Raw genomic sequence first — 18,832 nt, forward strand, 5'->3', positions numbered from 1 at the left:
GAATGAAATTAAGCCGCGCTGTCGTAATCGCTCGACTGCGTATGATTCATTAGAGAGGCACAAAAAGGAATCGGCATGAAAGGATCGATAGCTAACGCGTTTTTCTCTCTTTTTTTTGATCATTAATAAAATTGATTATCTTAAATAAACAACGATACAAAATTATGATTTCTATATCGGTTATCGCAAAGTGAAAAATTAATATTTGATAACGCAACGTAACAAAATATAAAGCTGTATCAAAAGTACACTGCCTTTTAATTACAGAACATTAATTGAAATTAATCTTGGGCCAGTGAATATTTTCACTACGGAAGAGAGAGGCACACGAATCTCTCGAGTGTGCCAGCAAATCCATAACCATAACTGGAAGAGACTGCGTGATTTCTGATACGTCGTAGAAATAACTAGAAGAGAACAGGAATAAAAAGAGGAAGGAGAGAACGAGATAGATGGATACTTCACTAGATTATAGCCTGCGGAGAGATGAAGAGGACAGAAAGCATATTCCAAGATGGAGAACCCGACAGCGCGACGCTGATCGAACCTGAAGAGAATCGGTGGGAACGATTTTGTGGGTGAGAGCGAGCAAATCGAGGAGCAAGTACAAGTAGAGAGAAAGAAAGACAGACACTGAGACGAGAGTTTGAAGGACGAGCGTGGAGAACGCCTGGAGAACAAATCATGGCGCTCCGCGAGATCTAGCAGACACGGCTTCCGGGAAGAGTCATCGATCCATGACGGAAGAGCAAGAAGGGGGAAAGGAGCAATCGACAAACTATGAACTACCTCCGACAATTCCGCTTCGTCGTTTCCTCTGATTACTTTTTTTTTTCATTCGAGTCCTCTTTTCCTCCGCAAAGACAAATTGATTCCGTTCCAAAAAGACTTAACTTACGATTCGAAATTTTCAAAGTAAACTTCGACTATCGGACTATTAATACCAAGATCCATTTGCGTTGTCGCAAATTGTATTTCGTGCTATTAATAATCCATTCTATATTACTCCGTCACAATCGTCCGATCGTTCAATCGTCTTGATTATGCCGCTACATTTTTTCACCTTGATTTATTCCGGACTTATCTTTCAATGCGACATCGAATCGACAATAGCTGCGCGAGAGAGGGAGAACGGCTCTCAATATTTAGAAAATACAACAGGTCTCGTATCGAAGGTTTCAATGAAGGTGCAAACGACTTTTATCGATCGTTCGCGTCTAGAGAATCTCGCAACGTGCTGTTTCTTCTCTCGAAGATCGATGTATCGATCATTATTATATCATTCAAAGCGTCAGAGCAAGACACCAAGATGGAAAATCCGACGTCCTCGTGCAATTTCCTCGGCTTGTCCATCGGCTTGGATTCTGTAAATGGCACTGGAAGAATTCACGGGGAATTTTAAGCAACAAGCCCGTGGAGCTCCCGTGTCATACACAGCGTCCGGCCTTACAACGCGATAAGCCCGGGAAAATTATTTTCTTCTGCATGCGTATCCGCAACACTAAAACCTCCATCGACGCCCGCTATCGGTTTATAAACATCGAGCACGTACGTATTGAAAAAACTTACACGCAGATTGAACAACTCGGTCGAACGTTAGCTCGTTGCTAACGTTGTTCCGCCTTATCATTCATATGCGAAGCAAGAAAATTTTATTTCTTGCTATTTTGCGCTTATAGATGCATTCATAAAGCATTTCATATTTTTCATATATTTTATACATTTTTTTACATTCATTATTCTTCACAATTCAGTTTAATCAGACTTGGCAATATTTTTTTACGATAAATCAAGATATTAATCATAATAATCTGCCGAGTTGTGTTCGAAGTCTCCTTTAAGATTCTGCTTTGATATTTTTTACATACTCTATTTTTTTGAATAATTAGGGTTAGATGCTGAGCTGAAATTTCTTGCAGTGCAAGAATGACGAGCAGCAGGTCGCGCGGCCCTATTTCCTTTATTTTTACGAGCCGCGGAAGCGTCGTACGTACACGTGGCAAGCAACCGCTTGGCAACGAGCAACGGCCCTCTCCTGTGCAAGAGCGTACCGCAAAGAGTCGTGTATGATAGTCACGGAGGCGCATTTGTCGAGCGAAATGCCCGCAGCAGAGACGACAAAGAGAGAAGCGTAACGGAGAGAAGACAGGACCAACCGGAAACGAAGCCGGTGCAGGCAGAAGAAGAAAATGTCCGGTGAAAAAAAAGGCCGCGTCAAGGTCCTCAGGCAGATTCGCGACGCGGTTTAAGTCATGTCACACACCACCTGTCGCGCGACTAAGCCAAGTAAATGCGCATGCTCTTCGTCATCTCTCGCGGAAAAAGCAACGACAGCTCCATGGAAGTTTCTTCCAGCCTGTGATTACGCTCAATCGATCGAGGGTAAGGTAATATATAATATTTGCGTTCAAAAATTTATTCCACGTTGTAAGATGGTTTGCACGCGGTTAATGATGTGACTTTTATCAAATGCATTTTTTTTCATGACTCTTATAATTTTGGGTAATTATAATTATTTTCCTTAGAGAAAACAATTATTAAATTAATTTATAGACGCGAAAAAAAAAGAAATAAAAATGGAATCCAAGTAGGAATAGGGTAAGTTTTGCCCCACTCCCCCGACTCTCGAAATAATCATCAAAAAGTATAATTAATGCGCAGGGAATGTAATTTCAAATATAGTAGATAAGCACGAGAAATAGTCAATGGATTCGATAAAGAGCAAATCGTAACAGCATTTGATTACCTGTTGCGTCACACCTGTTGCTGCACGTACGTGCGGCCACGTGACGATAGTGGCCGTGAAAAGATTTTCTCGATTGTCCCCGTGTCGCATATTGTACGGTATTGCGATGTGTCCACAAGTCACTCTTACGACAATATCGCTAGCCATTCTTTATCAACCATTTTTTTAAAATTATTCTCTTATCAGGTACATTCGCAAACTTGCGTTACGAATTAACTGAAGAGGAACTTTTGGAGAAAATGTTAGCAGAAAAATGCCAATAAAAATTCTTAATAATACCAAAAAAATTAAATACAGCAACAGTTCTTATAAAAAAAACATCCAGGTAAGACAAGGAAATTAATCTGATATTTTTCTGATTTGAAGCAATACAGGAAGTAGCGACTGGATGTTCTAAGCACGGCTCGCTTATGCAACTGGACGTGAAGTTTCAATTCGTACGTTTCCAGCCGGAGAAATGAATATTTTCGATCTCCGCTGTCGATAAAACACCTCGTAGTTCGATCGTGCTCACGTCCTCCCAGGAATCTCTCTCGATCTCATTGTTCGTGGGCAGCAGGCCAGAAAGTGGCGCTTCCGGTTTCAGGTTGAGTTGCACGACGGTCAGACGAACGGACAGGCCTGGCTGCATCCTGACTCGCCAGGTAAGCACCTGTGCCATGTTGGGCGTGATATATAAACGGAGTGGAAAGAAAAACGCGTAACGTCTCATTTCTGCGTTCAATCTTTCGGTCGTTCACATTTTTTTCCACGTTGTTACATCTACATGGCGCATTCCTCCTCTAAATAAACAAGTCGTTGAGATATTTTCATCCGATTGCGCTTCTTTTATCGCGAAAACTCGTGTTCGTATAGTTACTTTTCATTCATAATTCATGACGACGCGAGAGATTTCACCGGGATTAATGTATAATTAATGCAGCGTGTATGTGTGTAATTAATAACGAACGATAAAATTCTGAAACATTGGATCTCTCGGATGAAGAAGCGAACCGTGACCTGTGCGTGCGCATAACAGCGTTATTACTTTTTTTAGCGCCCCTGCGTGATACTCGCGGAAAATTGTCGTAGCAACGGGAAGTGGATAAGTCGACGCGCGGAACCGGAAGTCGCCGTGGGATCGCTTGAAAACACAGAGCGAAACCTGCATGCTCCCTGGGAACCTCCGATTAACTACACGCACGCGTATATTTTTCGCCTGACTCTCTTTAATGTATGTGCGTGCGTATGTATATATACAGGGTGTCTAACATAAGGTGTCACACCGAAAATATACAAGATCTTGTTGTTTGAAGAGAATTTTTCCTCAACAAAAATATTGAGGCATCAATTATTTTCGAGTTATAAGCGATTGAGAATAAAGGATTCTTCGGAAACTAAGCCTTGTGGAAATAAAATATTAACAAAACCACATTCTCCAATTAATTTCAAGTAGAGTGTACTTTAATAAAATTTTGATTTAAGGGTTAGTTATAAAGAGATACATGATGGCAAAAATTGGAAACATGCGAAAAATGATGGCCTCCCTCGACATTTTGCTGAAAAAAAATCGTCTCCAAATAACGAGAAGTACTTGTATATTTTCGGTGTGACACTTTATGTCAGACACCCTGTATATATATATATAAAAATATCACGATATACACGCACATTCGACGAGCAAAGATAAATTTTGTTCTTAGTTGAAACTTAAATTCAATTGTGTGCAAATAAAAATTATATCGCTATTCAGATCTATTTGAGAACCGTCTTGTAATTCCGGGTAAATAATTGAGGGATAAAAATTGTTCGAATCATTACATCATGTTTCACACATATGGACGGTTAATAAGAAATGTATCTGTATGCACGCGGATACTCGCTTAAGCGCCGTACAAGGTAGGTCGATGACTCATGCTAATCATTGTTAGGCTGCGGAAAATGTCGGCTTCGTAACTATCGAGAAAAGCATGAAGCACGGAGCATGCCTACAAACTTCTCGGTTTCTATAGTCTTTACTACCGTACCTTCACAAAGGATGAGAATAATGAAGTTGTCGGAGACGTCAAACCTAACGAAGCACATTAATCAATGACACATCAACGGATGCAACATTCAGAAAATTGGACGCTCAAGCGTACATGTCTGGCAAGGATAGTCGGGGAATTAACAATGGTACGGCAATCAGGCAATTTTGCGATAACGTATTATTGAGCGACGTGTCTATATTCTTTTTTTGGTTCCTAGATACCCACACGAATTTGATCTACATCCAGAAATCGTGGGCGACGCTGACATCATGCTGACCAACGACTTCCTAGACTCGCTGTCCTTGAAAGATACAGACACTTCTGCGGTTTGACAGCGTCATGTATTAAGTGTATTTCGTTCCAAACAAGAGAAAACATAATATTCCTAGTGCGAGAAGTATTATTATTTATGCGCGCTAATAATACGATCGGTAAATGAATCGAAAAAATCAGACTGATGAATTTTTTTACATCAATGAGAGACAAAGCATCTATGATTCTAATTTTACGTTGATAAATTATACAAAAAAATAAGATATTTTTACGAAAAAAAACAGAACAGAATTGTGAAAACTTGATATCTTCGTCCACAGTTATAATGGTCGTCTTATAGTTTTAAAAGTAAACTTCTATATTTTTTGACGTAAATTTTCAAAATAAATTTATTTATATAAATCACGATCAATCAGATCTAGTAAGGATACTGCTAGCCAAATTCTATATTTCTCTGGTAATGCATTTCTGTTGTTCGCGGCTGTTTTACGGGCCATCAATCTTCGATTACTATATCATCGCGAATGCTAATATTGACTTACGATTAAAATCAGAACTTCGCAAAAAATATATCAGCGACTTCAACTCATTCGCGTCTGCAAAGTGACGCTAAAAGCATTCGTCTGACGAAACTCGTGAATCTCATGGAACACATTTGTTTCTCGAGTTAGCATATAAACATCGCTATTAACTGATATATGGCGGCAGTCATTCAATACTGATGTTTCGGTCTGAATGTTAACGGGGTGATTCTAAAAAATAGTTTGTAACCGAATATCAGCCTCTTCATCTTATTGTTAGCATCAGGGGTCTCTTTCGAAGTGTATTTTCTTGTTAAATATGTATTTATCATATATTGTATGTAAAAAATGTCTCAGTACATTGCGATGCGCATTGCTAAGAATCATATAAATTTTTCTCTGACGCAATCTATTGTATTCGAAATCCATTGATAAGAAAATCACGTATGTTTCAATAGAGTATCTCTAAGACCGATCGGCCACGCAACCGTGGTTCTTTTGTCGTATTTCATTAAGTAATCGATGACCGAAGCATTTACATAATTCAATATACGTTTGCTTATTCCATTCGTAAAGACAGCCAGTATCGCTGTCTCATAATCACAAGCTATTTCAGAATATGCTTGTACGAGAAGCCGGTACATGTAATTATTAAGGCTTATACTCTCTCGTCTTGGCAATCGAATGACATCGCGCGATGGAGTTTCCGGGAAACTATTATTTTTAGTTCGGTCTCTCTCTCTCTGTAATCATACCGTGAAACACGAATATTGAAACATAACGATACAAGATCAGCACGCAATGGAATTTTTCTAACTTTGCTGGGCGCAGAAGCGTCGACAAAATAATTAAATAAGTTCAATCGCGTTCTCATGCCGTGTGCGACTAACACAGGTGCAAGCCAATAATTTATTAAGTAAGCTGGCGCAATAAACGATATATGCAATTCGCCGTTTACAGCTTTACGCTGTATTATTTTGTTACGTAACAATCGCATACAGATGTTGACGTTAAACATAACATCACGAAACGCCAAATATCAGTTACGAAAGGACACAGTCATGAACTCGTGACTATGGTAATTTATTATTATTACTCATTCTGACATTTTTTCACGATCTTCAATCAATGAAATTGTTAAAAATTGCGTTTTTCGTTGTTAAATGTTTTTTTTTTTATTTTTTGATACAATCAACGAACGTGTTTTCGATGCGTTCGCGAATCGAGAGCGCATCGCGATAAATATAAAAGCCACGATTTATGGGGGCTCGCTGGTAGCGGGGACCAATAGCTGTCGTCAGTCATCGCGACGTCGAGCGTCGGTGGCAAAATGCATCTGGACGATCGCCAAATTCAAAAATAAGTCGAAATTCGAAGGAATCGCTCGATCGTCAGCAGAGCCGGCTCTACCGCTTTTCAACAGCCACCAGCACATAATCGATTTACGAAACAGCACGACGACGAGGACACTCCAGGATGTCCAAGATGATTCAAGATGATTACAACATTAGCGAATTTTTTTATATCTCGCTATATATAGATCTTAATGAATCACGTTGATAAAGAGACTTGTAAGTCGATTCTTTTGAAGCAGCGATCTCTCCTCTCGATGAGTGTACTATTAAAATTTTGGAGGCACAATCATCGTTCAGAATGATTCATAAAATGAATTTTAGGCGTCTCAGACTCATCCTACGAGAAAAAAAATAATGTTACAATTAATCTCAAGATTTTCAGAATAAACTTTGATCAAAGTTGCTCCCTTATTTGTGGGGGTTGACGCAAGCGTACGCTTGCATTGGCGTGTGCCAAAACGAAATCGACCGTAATTTAAATCAGGCGATTTGTATTTTTGCACTGGGTTTTCACTTCTGTCTCAATGACTTCCATATATTTCGCGGCTATCTTCCGGGGGATCGATCACAATCCTTATAAATCTCTTCGGCTACGTGATATAGATGAGACGTTCAGTGAGAGTAGTGGGCGAAGTGGGAGCAAATGGGGGATGGGGGGTCAAAGGAAAGAGAGGGGGCAACAGAACGATAGACAGCCTTTTGAGATCCCTCGGTGACCAGTTTAGTTCTGGTTGGCATCCGAACCGCATGTTGCGCAGGGTCCAAGGATGACACAATAATCATTCTTCGATTGAAGACAAAGATTGCAATCGATTTGCCAAATGACGTAGAAAAACGATAATGAAATAATTATGCTGCATATGTACGTGCTCGAGACGTTTGTTGTTAGAAATCGTATTGGTGTTTGTGCAGTTTGACGTTTCTGTGAAGCAGATACGGTTTAACGACTGACAATTACGCACGTGTGGTGCTCAGCTGTTACCTGTCAAAATTAACTAATGTGTTATTTCTGAATTATGAAATATTGAAAGTGCACTATTGTGCAGCGTGAGACACGTTGAACTTAAGGTTAATAAGAATGACAGCTTATTTATTTAACAAGTCCATGAAATATGTATCTATAGGGATACTTAAATAAGTGAAGGGTGATTGCTGGCGTTCTGATTGCAAATACGTAATTTGTGTTTGCAACTCATTTCTTCTTTATTTTTTTTTTCCTAAAATATTTAATCGAAAAGACTAGATTTTTTTCTCTTTTCCCTCTTTTTTTCTCTCCCTTTCTCTCTACATAAAATCACCGATAAAATCATTTACGCATTTCCGTGCGTGAAAACGTAGAAAGCAAACTTGTTTTCGATTTTACATGCTTTTATACCCATTTGCCATTGGTAAATGACATTTATGAAAAATCAACGCACACATTTTCACTCCGAGTGAGAGGCAGAAAGAAGGAAAGGATCGTTGACAGAAACGTTAGTATCGACTCTCGAGCAGTATACTTTACGGGAGAACTTGAAAGTAATATCGTTCACGTTGATATTTTTTTAAAAAGTGTTTAACAAATCTCAAGAAACACCTGTTCCATTTTCAAAGGCAATTAAGAACGCCTGGTTTGTATTAATTTGAATTTGCATCGACGTTACACATTGAAAATTAACGAAGCTACTCGGAGAATCACGTTACGAGCAAAGGTCACGAAGAACAGATATGAGACCGAGTCGTCGTCAGTACGTGGTCTAAGAATATCACAGTGTGGATCGTTGAACCGGGATTTCCTTTCTTCTTTCCACGTGTGTCGAGGGAGAAATAAATCAGAAACTTTCTCCGACGACGCTTGACTCGACAGTATTCCGTAAACGATGTCGGGAGATACTACGTCCGATGACGAGGGATCGCAAGAGGATCCACCGCGATACGATATTGACGATTTAGAAATGATTAAGACTATCGGTAAGTTCAAAAAAAAATAATAGAGATGCTTTCTTAAAGACACAGTTTTCTAAATTTTTGTTTAACTATCATTCTCACCTGTATATAAGGATATTTTTTCAAATCATGTAATTGCCCGGAATAAATCAATTAAAATTCTTAAATGCATTATCTTAACTTCTGAATGTACTTATAAAAGATTGTACAAATTTTTATATATAAAATTACAAATTGAGAAAATCATGTTACTAAGCAATAAAAGAAATTAGGTCAATAAGAAATTATATAAGTATGAAGAATAACAAGACGCAAATAGAATCAAATTAATATACTTAATTGAAAAATAATATTTTGAATCACAAATTTGAACAAGCGGGAAAGAATAAAGTATCTTTCTCGAAGTAAGGAAGTGGGACACTGGAGAGTGAGAGGGTATCCAGTATATATTTAACTGCTTGTTGAAGCCGGAATTATGTGGGAGAGTGGTCGGAAAATTGCAGATACTCGATTCACGTGTACGTAAAATTTTCTCTTTTTTTTTTCTTTATTTTTAGCCTTAGATGTGTACTTATAAAATAAATTATAAAACGTAACTACGCTTTAAAAAATTTTTTAATTTTTAAAATTACTTTTTTCTTAATTTTTTAAACGTTTCCTGGACTTCTGTATTGCCCGGGTAATTTTTATTCGCGCGACACGTTATATCTAAATTCGTGTTATTTAAAGCGTCTACGCCATCACCGGAAGCACTTCGTCGTCGTTTTACCGTTGACACCTGTTCCGAGCTTTAGGTAGACGACGTCTATGTATTGCTTTTGCTACGCAGCCAATTTCGCTATTCCGATACAAACCGTGCTCTCTTTCAGAGAGTAAATATATACGCGCATAAATATGCTAAACCTTGTGGTAGCCGCGCTGCAATGTGATGGTCAATTTCGGGGTTTAATTTAGCCAGAGCTCATTTGCGCGCGCACGCTAATTGGTTACGGTACGTTAACTGGAACAACCGAGTCACCTGCATTCGTGGGAAAGTGCATTAAACAGAGCGCACTGCGCAATGCACATTGAGATTAAAAAAGAATGCCGGGAGCGTTGGCAATTAACTTCAATGATTGATTCGAATAAATAATATCTCGCAGCAGCAGGTACTTGTTATTTGTTATTCGAAATTGTCTTGCACTACTTATATTTTTATTTTACTCTGTTAGATTGACGATAAAAATAAGAATATACATTTCATTAGCGAAGAAAAAACCGTCAAAGCAAAGAGCGTACACGGAGAGAATTTTCTCTTTGAATTTACCCTGAAAATTATAATAATTGGAAGAATTTTATGAGTTTTTTTATTAATATTTGCTATAATAAAAAATAAATATGTACATAGTAAATTTTACTATGTTCTTAGTAAAATTAATCGAACATATTTTATATCTTATTATGGACATTAATATTTTTTAGTGTGGTGTAAATATTAATCAGAGAAACTCTAATAAAATCTAATAACTCTAATAAAATCTATACCATATTGGCCCATAATTATTATGATTTTCAGGGTAAATTCTAAGAGAAAATTCTCTTTGCGTAGTAAAAGTTTATAAATTTAATTCACAAATAATAAAAATTGATATGGTATAAAATGATTTCAAGATGATTTCAAGTTTAATTTATATAGATATAGATAAATTCGCGCGCATATGCAAATTCCAAATAATATATTTACCTAAAAATGTCGATACAATTTCCAGGCACAGGCACATTTGGCAGAGTGGTTCTCTGCAGGCACCATGGAACACCTCTCGCTCTGAAAATCCTTTCCATGGTCGATGTGATCAGATTGAAGCAAGTCGAACATTTGCGCAACGAAATCACAATCCTGAAAGAAGTTAAACATCCTTTTATCGTCAACATGTAAGTATTATATTTATATATTATCATTATTAATCGTATAAAAAATACATTATTTTGAAATAACGATAATTATCCTTCTTCTCTCCTCCCTTCTTACTTCGAACATGAGATGTAATCATATCCAAAGGAATAAAGAAAGTGATGCGTTTGTCGGTCAAGGAAAGGATTTACGCGAAGATCGTTAAAGTGTGGTCAGGACTAGAGAGAGCGATATACACAATGCTGATTGACTAGTTTGTGCGATTAAACAGTCGGATAGAATCGAGAGAAATCGATACGTTCTCGAGAGAAAACGCTTTTTTCAATCAGAATTGCGAAAGTCGAGATTTTGCTCGCGTAACAACCCAGCTTGTTTTTCGTCTTGTTTTTCAGCTTGTCTTTCATCTTTTCAGGCTCTGGAGCGGCAGAGATGAAGCCAGAGTGTACATGCTACTGGAGTTCGTTGCCGGTGGAGAACTCTTTTCTTATCTAAGAGCGGCCGGAAGATTCGCCGGACCTACCAGCTGTTTCTATGCGGCCGAATTAGTTTGTGCTCTAGAGTATCTACACAGCAAGCACATAGTTTACAGGGATCTCAAGCCGGAGAATCTTCTCCTAGACAGTCAAGGCCATCTAAAAATCACCGATTTTGGCTTTTCGAAAAAACTTACAGACAGGTGAGTCGATTAAAAAAAGAATTTCAGTAAAATAATATTTAATAAATCGATAAGATGTGTTTCCCCAGATTTAACTATTCTAAATATTTTAATATTCTGTATATTGCTATATTTAATATAATATATATATATATTTCTATATCTAGATATTATTTATTTCTATATAGTATTAAATTGCTATGTATAATATACATATATTATAATTGTTTTCAAATTAATTCTTGTATATAAAAAATTTAAATTGATAGAGACCACCTATTTTTGAACATATTTATTTTTAGGACATGGACTTTGTGTGGTACGCCAGAATATTTGGCGCCGGAAATAATTCAAAGTAAAGGACACAACAAAGCGGTGGACTGGTGGGCGTTAGGTGTTTTAATATACGAAATGCTGGCGGGATATCCGCCGTTCTTTGACGACAATCCATTTGGAATCTACGAGAAGATCCTGAGTGGTAGGATAGAGTGGCCGAAACACATGGATCCTATCGCGAAAGATCTCATCAAGAAATTACTGGTCGCCGACAGGACGAAGAGATTGGGAAACATGAGGCAGGGTGCTGAAGACATCAAAAGGCATCGATGGTTCAAATTAGTCGAGTGGCCTCTGGTAATTTTATATCAATTTAATTAATTTCGCGGTAATCCGAGATTTTTTCTTTTAATTAAATAAAAAATAACGGGAATGAAAAATTATCGCTTGCGTCTCTGTCCTTCGTGATATCCTGAAAATCGTAGTTGAATCATCGATCCATGTTCATAGGTGCCGCAAAGAGCCTTGACACCTCCGATAAGGCCACGTGTGAAAGCGCCAGGTGATGCAAGCTGCTTCGACGATTATCCTGAAACCGACTGGCGCTCTCAACCACCTTTACCACCAGATCAACTAGCTCTATTCCAAGATTTTTGACAATAGTACGATCGATCGAATAGTCACAATATTTTGCACGCAATTTCATCGAGGCACTACTGTGCGCTAAATAGAAGAATTCACTCTGTGGTATAGAACCAAACGTGATCACAATTCGATAATACATACATGACATATATGTTTGATAATTAATTTTCTATTCTGTGTAAATAGATGACTTTTTATATTTGGTTGCGTATATTGCTTATTTATTTGTATGTGTGCGTTTTCTCTAGATTAGGCATTCCGTTTTCATTGTTCTCGTAAAATTTTGTAAATAAAAAATAGAGTATTATTTTGACGAATTTATAAATTCTAATTATCTACTTGTACAAATTTTTGACAAAATCTTTATCTTATGTTGCTATGTATATTGCACTGCATTCTAAATTTATAATAATACGTTGAATAAAATCGATTTATCATATTTCAGTGATCATCAGAAAATGAATTCACTCAAGATACATGCTGTATTTATCTGATAACGAAATATAATAGTTTTTCATCGATTACATTTGATTAATTTTGCAAAGCATAATAAAAAATGTAAAGCGAACCTTGACATGCAATATTTATATGTTTGATCAATATAACTCTCCACGTGCGATAAAATCCTCATAATTCTGGTCAAACAATAGTATAAAGTAATTTAACGTAGAAGAAACATTGTCGGTATATTAAGCGAGGCATTCTGCAGCAGTGATCATTAGCGAGAGAATATTAAGAAATAAACGTTCTAACGTGTCTGCATCATGATGCTAAACGATTTTCGAAAGAAAAGGCATGCAGTGAATCGAATCATAGTGGATCAAATGGAAATTTCGAAGAAAACAAACAATGAATTATTCGATCGCTACATCAAATCGTATCGTGATCAACCGAGAGAAAATACGAAACAAATTGCCCGTGAGTTACTGCAAGAATATCTGTATGACAGTTCGCTGCACGGTGTGAAATACCTTGGCAAATTACGAATAAAATCCACCACTCTCGGAAAGGTCTTCTGGACTTTAATTATGATTGGCAGTTTTTTATGTGAGTAACAAATATATAAAGAGATCTAATATATATATATAAATCTTTTATAAAATATTTTATACTTTAATACAAGCGTGCAACGATACATTTAAGATATATTATAATTCGTCGGATATAAGCGATATTTTTCTTTTAGTCTTAAGTTGGATGTTTTGGAAAACCTGGATACGTTACAGTACTAATCCGACTCGTACCATCATTGAATCGTTTCATAGCCCAGTAGCTCTGGTACCCTTCCCAGCTATTACTGTGTGTCCATTAGTAGTACCGCCGATTGCAAGACGCTTAAAAGTATTGAAAGATTTAAAGTTGCCACCCAATATGAATAACGAAACGGTGATGTTCTTGCTCAAGTATGTACATTTTTTATTAAAACAATGACACCAAATCTTGAAAGACACAACTTTGGTAATATCTAAACTATTTATATATTTAATTGGAAATTTTTATATTTTCTCAGATATGGTGTCCTATTTACGAACAATCATATTACCGCCGGGAGAAGGTACTTAAATGATTTACAAGCTCTGTTAAACGCAAACGATCTAACAATAGTAAAATTTTTACAACTTATGCGACCTTGCGAAGACTTTTTTGAGTCCTGTTGGTGGGAGGGAGTTGAGACGAATTGCAGCGAATTGTTCAAATTTTCTTACACTTTCTCGGGTGTGTGTTGTTCCTTTAATTATCTTCTTCAAGATGACATAAGGACTGGCAGGTAATTATATATTTGTTTATTTATATTCGAATTGATTTAATTGTCTCACTCGCATATAGCTTTATTTCGAATCAAATTTCTTGATTGAATTAGAACTACGCAGGACTCCGATCTTCTTAAATCTATGTTGTTTGGACCAAGAGCCAATCTTATAGCTGTCATACGAAAAGATTTGATGAACTTAACCGAAGATAATAAATCCATCAGATTTGCGACAAATTCCGTCGGTCTTTTGGTATATAAAATTAACATTATATTTTGTTTTTAATATTTTGAAGTATTATGCAAAATAATTATATTTCTATATGATATAGTCATAAAAATCATTTCTATGGAGATATTTCCTTTCTATCTTTCCTTGTTTTCAATTGCATACATCCAATATACATATATTAATTATATATATATTTATAAAATAGATATTTCCTCATCATCCTCTGGAATATATCGGACCTATAGCTACTAGAGAAATTTTACAAATAAACCAAGAATTGCGGGTAATCGAATATTAGATTTCTTCACGTAATATTATAGCAAAAAAATCATTAAACATTTTTCCAGTATGTTTCTCGCACAATATATAATTATTTTGTAATTGTTTATAATTATATTTGATACTTAGGTCTCTGTGATTCCATTTACCAAGCGAGAGATCGGCGAATATTATTATCGAAATAGTCGCGGTAAATTGGTCCCCCATTGTGCAGACGAAAAAACTAACAAGTTGAAATATTTTCCTACATACAGATATTCAAACTGTTTTACTGTTTGCTCTATCGACGCTATTTATGAAACCTGTGATTGCTTGCCATATTATTACACACCTATAGCAGAAAAATATTCTTTAAGAGTAATTAAGAGATTCTTTTCAAAAGTCGGTCTTCTTCAACACGTGTAGCTTTATATACATATATTAATATACTTTAATGCCTGTAGATCTGCAATTTTCAAGATTTCGACTGTCTTTCTATGATAAAACGAAATTTTACGTGTGAATGTGTAAATCCATGCTGGAATGTATATTACGAAGTACGAAGTTCCTCGCTGTTGTTAAATAATAGTCACGATTTCAATATTATACCGATGTAGTAAGTTATAATAAAATAATAATGAATTTTGTTATTCTTGAAATATTTTTCTCTCTTCTCTTTGCACATAATCATACATACATATCTACATATATGTATAGAATGTATATTACTTCTTCTAGTCGGAAGCTTACAGACACTCAATCTGTTCTAAGAGTATTTTATAATGGCGACGTTTTTACTCAAACAAATACAATACCGATTGCTGATGAATTATATTTGCTAGGTAAATAATTATAGTATATATTTGCATATAATAAATTGTTTCAAAGTCTTAATTTAAAAAAAATTATTTTTCAGCATCCATAGGCGGCATATTTAGTCTTTTCCTGGGAGCCAGTTTTATAAGCGCCGTGGAAATTTTTTATTTCTTCGAATTATTTTTTCGTTCTTATTATAACTCCAAAAAATCGAAATAATCATCATCGACCGGAAATGTTATTAATAATGTACCAAATATCGTACGTAAGATAAAGAACCATATATGTTATGCTCGTTAATTATAATATATCTTATCGCATTGTCATGAATAAGTAATCGTGGAAAAAAAATTGTGCAAAAAATGACTGCCACCTTTTTGTCGACATTTAGGTCGTTTTTCAGATCGTTTACTGGGTGTACGAGTGCCGCATCGTCAGCATCACGAATCTGGAACGATTAGATCTATTTCGAGCGGTTACTGGAGCGCTGCCGTAACATTTAAGTCCACGCCCGTGAAAAGATTTACTACGAGTGTCCTATAATCGTGTCCGACAATCTTTAGAATCACAAATTGTGCAGAAATTAACCAAACTATACGGATAATACTATTGCAATTTTCGTTCTTCTTTAGGTACTTTCTCGGTTGTCCAATGTGTGATCAATTTTCATTAATATACATATATATATATAAATTTATCTCCTGTGATATACGTATATTTCGTCACCGACACCTGCACGCACCTGTTTATTAATTTTGGCAATAATATAAGGGATAGTTCTCAAAATAATCAACATGGAAAGATGATGATTTATCGAAATGAAAGAAGTAGCAAAAAAAAATACAGAAGCCCGCGAGACGTTAAAGACCAGCAAACTTGCTATTTAATTTCGCAAGTATAAGAAACATAAAAATGGTTGAATAAGATATCGTGAAAAAGAGAAGATACTTCTCAGATACGAAAGTGGATATTTATATCATGAAGAATATCTCAGAAGTTTCGAATAAAATAAGCGAGTAATTCGATACTCGAGTCATACGGTTTTAGGAATCTCTGTCTTATGCAATATTTGAAAGCTTTTAATGCACCGCGGGTTAATTGCGCACCTTGAAACATTGAAATGTGTACTAATCACGTCATCTATTTTTGTGAATGCTGTCGAAAATACTGATTTAGTTCTACGTGAACGTATGGTCGAGAACTTTGAGAGCTGGAAGCGTCAACTATTTTTGGAGTAAACGCCCACATATCTTTCGCAGACACACCTTCCGCGTCTCTCCACACCGTTCTGTATTTACACTTCGCAGCAAAAATCATTTTTCATAATTATATATATATTTTTTAGATCACAGCTAATCAATATGTATAGCAGCACAAATTATTTTCGGAGAGACGAAATAAATCATAAAATAAACTTCAGCCGGTAGTCTAAACGAAGAGATTTATTTTATAGTAACATATATTGTAGTAATAGATTTTTTTTGAAGATATACTACGAACAAATTTCAAGAAACTAGATGTCGCAATCAAATCAAATAAACGAGATGGACTCGATATGAACGCATATGACTTGATATATTTATTTCAGTGATTTCAAATGAGCATAGTTTAATGACGATGTAAATTTTAACTAGAGAAATGTTAATGAGATAATAAATTGGTTTAAGTGCAGATAAAGTGTCCATTGCTAATCATTCCTTAGCAGATATAATTATTGTAATATAAATAATTAATTTTTAATAGATGGCCGATTTCCACGACAGAGTAACAAAAAATAGACGTAAGATGATAGAAGAGAGAGTAAGCCCTTTAAAATTTTCCTATTTTCTAGTGAATTTATTATTGAATAATTTTTGTCGTAAAAATCGGTCATTAAATAATCAAAAGCGATTTGTATAAAACATGTGTCTCTAGATACCAAGAGAAAATGTAATAAGTGATGGTGAGAATCGATAAGCTTTTCGAAGGCTGAGGTGTCCATCTTGGATCCTCCAAATGCATCCTCCTTTTGAAGGTGTCTTCCCTGTGTTCTTCAACCCTAAAAACATATTATATTTAAGATAATTGAAGTGCAAATCGAGATATTTCCTTAAGTTATGTTGATAATTCAATTGTGATTGATCTATAATGTAGTATCACAGAAACGTAGCATAAGAGAATGATCATAAAATGAATATAATTAATGTCCAATTATAACGAAATTGAAATTGCACCTACTGTTCGGAGATTTCAACGACCAACGTAACAATATCTTCAATATCATAGTCTTCTATGCAATTTCTCATATATATACCAACATATATTTAATGTTATAAATATATTTATAATTCAAATAATTTTGGTACAAAAAAGAAGCAGAAGTCATTCGATACCAAAATGGAAATAAAATTATATTTAGAAAATCTGAAAATCCACTTCTTGATTTTATATCCAAACTACTGAAAATCAGTAGTTTGTATATAAAATCAAAATTCAAATATATTTATTGATAGTAACTTACCATGAGGAATGTCTGCTGTGATTAAAAGAATAACCCCGAGTATAATACCCAAAGTGAAATTAATAGAAGAATAAGGATGAAGTATGTCATCAAAATGTTCTGCGTCTCGTTGGCTGCTGATCGTGGCATTTTTTTATCAGTATGGAGAGCACGCTCTGTATTGTTTGCATATAAAATGTATTACTATATATTTACCCCCGATAAATTTATCTTACTCTTATTCAACATAAATCAATCATTCGTGTCTAAGTTTATATATATCTGAAGCAAAATAATATTATTAATTGTTATCTTGTTTTTTATATTGAACCAATTTCCAGTAATTAACAATTATAAATTGTATTTATAACATTATCATAAGTTCCACTAATATTTTAATTAATCTCATTGCAGACAATTGATCGATCTTTAATCGAAGAATAACAGTGATATACTCACGAATTTTGAATTATCACAATTTGCGAACGTTTCGAACGAAAACTTGCTATAATGCTTGAAATTTTATTTTTAATTATAAGCGTTATTATTATATATACGAAAACACAAAATTGTTGATTGTTTGTATTCGAGGTAACTCGAATTCAGGAATACGTTCCTCGCCGTCTTACGTGCAATGATAGACTAGATCATCCGGCGCAGGATCCGCGCACTCGGACCCTCTATGCGATCCCGAAATTCCTCCAGGAACCACCAGCAACCCCACCCGTTCATTCGCGCATACCGTGTCGCACCTTCTCACCAACCGTCTTCTGCTTCAGGATTGGTAGAGAAGCAGATCCCACCATCAGCTAATATCGGAGAGCACATAACGAATTCCGCTACCTCGGAGTTATATTAAGGCATTGTAAATGTTAGACGTAACTTCCTGATAAAAATGACTTCTGGATCGTTTCGCCGAATAAACCGACGAAACGCGACAAGTTGACAGGTTCAAGATCATTGTGAAATTAATATGCCTTGGGGCCATTAAGCATAACTT

At 35.7% G+C, this 18,832-nt stretch overlaps 2 protein-coding genes and 2 long non-coding RNA genes across 6 annotated transcripts; 3 read left to right on the plus strand and 1 right to left on the minus strand.

The window, feature by feature from the left end:
- Positions 1–2,071: 2,071 nt before the first annotated feature.
- Positions 2,072–5,243, plus strand: LOC114931996 (uncharacterized). 2 transcript variants are annotated; one of them, XR_003819793.1, is made up of 5 exons: positions 2,072–2,382; positions 3,113–3,390; positions 3,783–3,959; positions 4,657–4,900; positions 4,973–5,243. It is a non-coding gene; the product is annotated as an uncharacterized LOC114931996 (long non-coding RNA). The 2 variants fall into 2 exon arrangements; XR_014924484.1 differs by having other exon boundaries at positions 3,783–4,900.
- Positions 5,244–7,607: 2,364 nt separating this feature from the next.
- Positions 7,608–12,498, plus strand: Pka-C3 (Protein kinase, cAMP-dependent, catalytic subunit 3). Of its 2 annotated transcripts, none has more exons than XM_085482532.1 (5): positions 7,608–8,854; positions 10,579–10,741; positions 11,134–11,397; positions 11,679–12,009; positions 12,163–12,498. In XM_085482532.1, exons 1-5 carry the CDS (start codon positions 8,764–8,766, stop codon positions 12,307–12,309), a joined length of 996 nt encoding a protein of 331 aa, XP_085338658.1. In that variant the 5' UTR covers positions 7,608–8,763; the 3' UTR covers positions 12,310–12,498. The 2 variants fall into 2 exon arrangements, with proteins under 2 accessions (XP_085338658.1, XP_085338660.1); XM_085482534.1 differs by lacking the exon at positions 7,608–8,854 and adding an exon at positions 9,738–9,978.
- A 68-nt stretch (positions 12,499–12,566) lies between these two features.
- On the plus strand, positions 12,567–17,040 carry LOC114931951 (sodium channel protein Nach). The gene is made up of 9 exons (XM_029304110.2): positions 12,567–13,344; positions 13,484–13,700; positions 13,808–14,065; positions 14,159–14,300; positions 14,485–14,562; positions 14,688–14,915; positions 15,002–15,153; positions 15,276–15,379; positions 15,454–17,040. The coding sequence occupies exons 1-9, from the start codon at positions 13,062–13,064 to the stop codon at positions 15,570–15,572; spliced, it is 1,581 nt and encodes a 526-aa protein (XP_029159943.2). The 5' UTR covers positions 12,567–13,061; the 3' UTR covers positions 15,573–17,040.
- LOC114931953 (uncharacterized) lies at positions 16,778–18,611 on the minus strand. Its single transcript, XR_003819790.2, has 3 exons — positions 18,292–18,611; positions 17,854–18,008; positions 16,778–17,391 (listed from the first exon to the last, which is right to left on the minus strand). It is a non-coding gene; the product is annotated as an uncharacterized LOC114931953 (long non-coding RNA).
- Between the last annotated feature and the right edge of the window lie 221 nt (positions 18,612–18,832).

Source organism: Nylanderia fulva, unplaced genomic scaffold, assembly GCF_048542155.1.
Source record: "Nylanderia fulva isolate GAGA-0341 unplaced genomic scaffold, ASM4854215v1 Scaffold10, whole genome shotgun sequence".
Classification (NCBI taxonomy): Eukaryota; Metazoa; Arthropoda; class Insecta; order Hymenoptera; family Formicidae; genus Nylanderia; species Nylanderia fulva.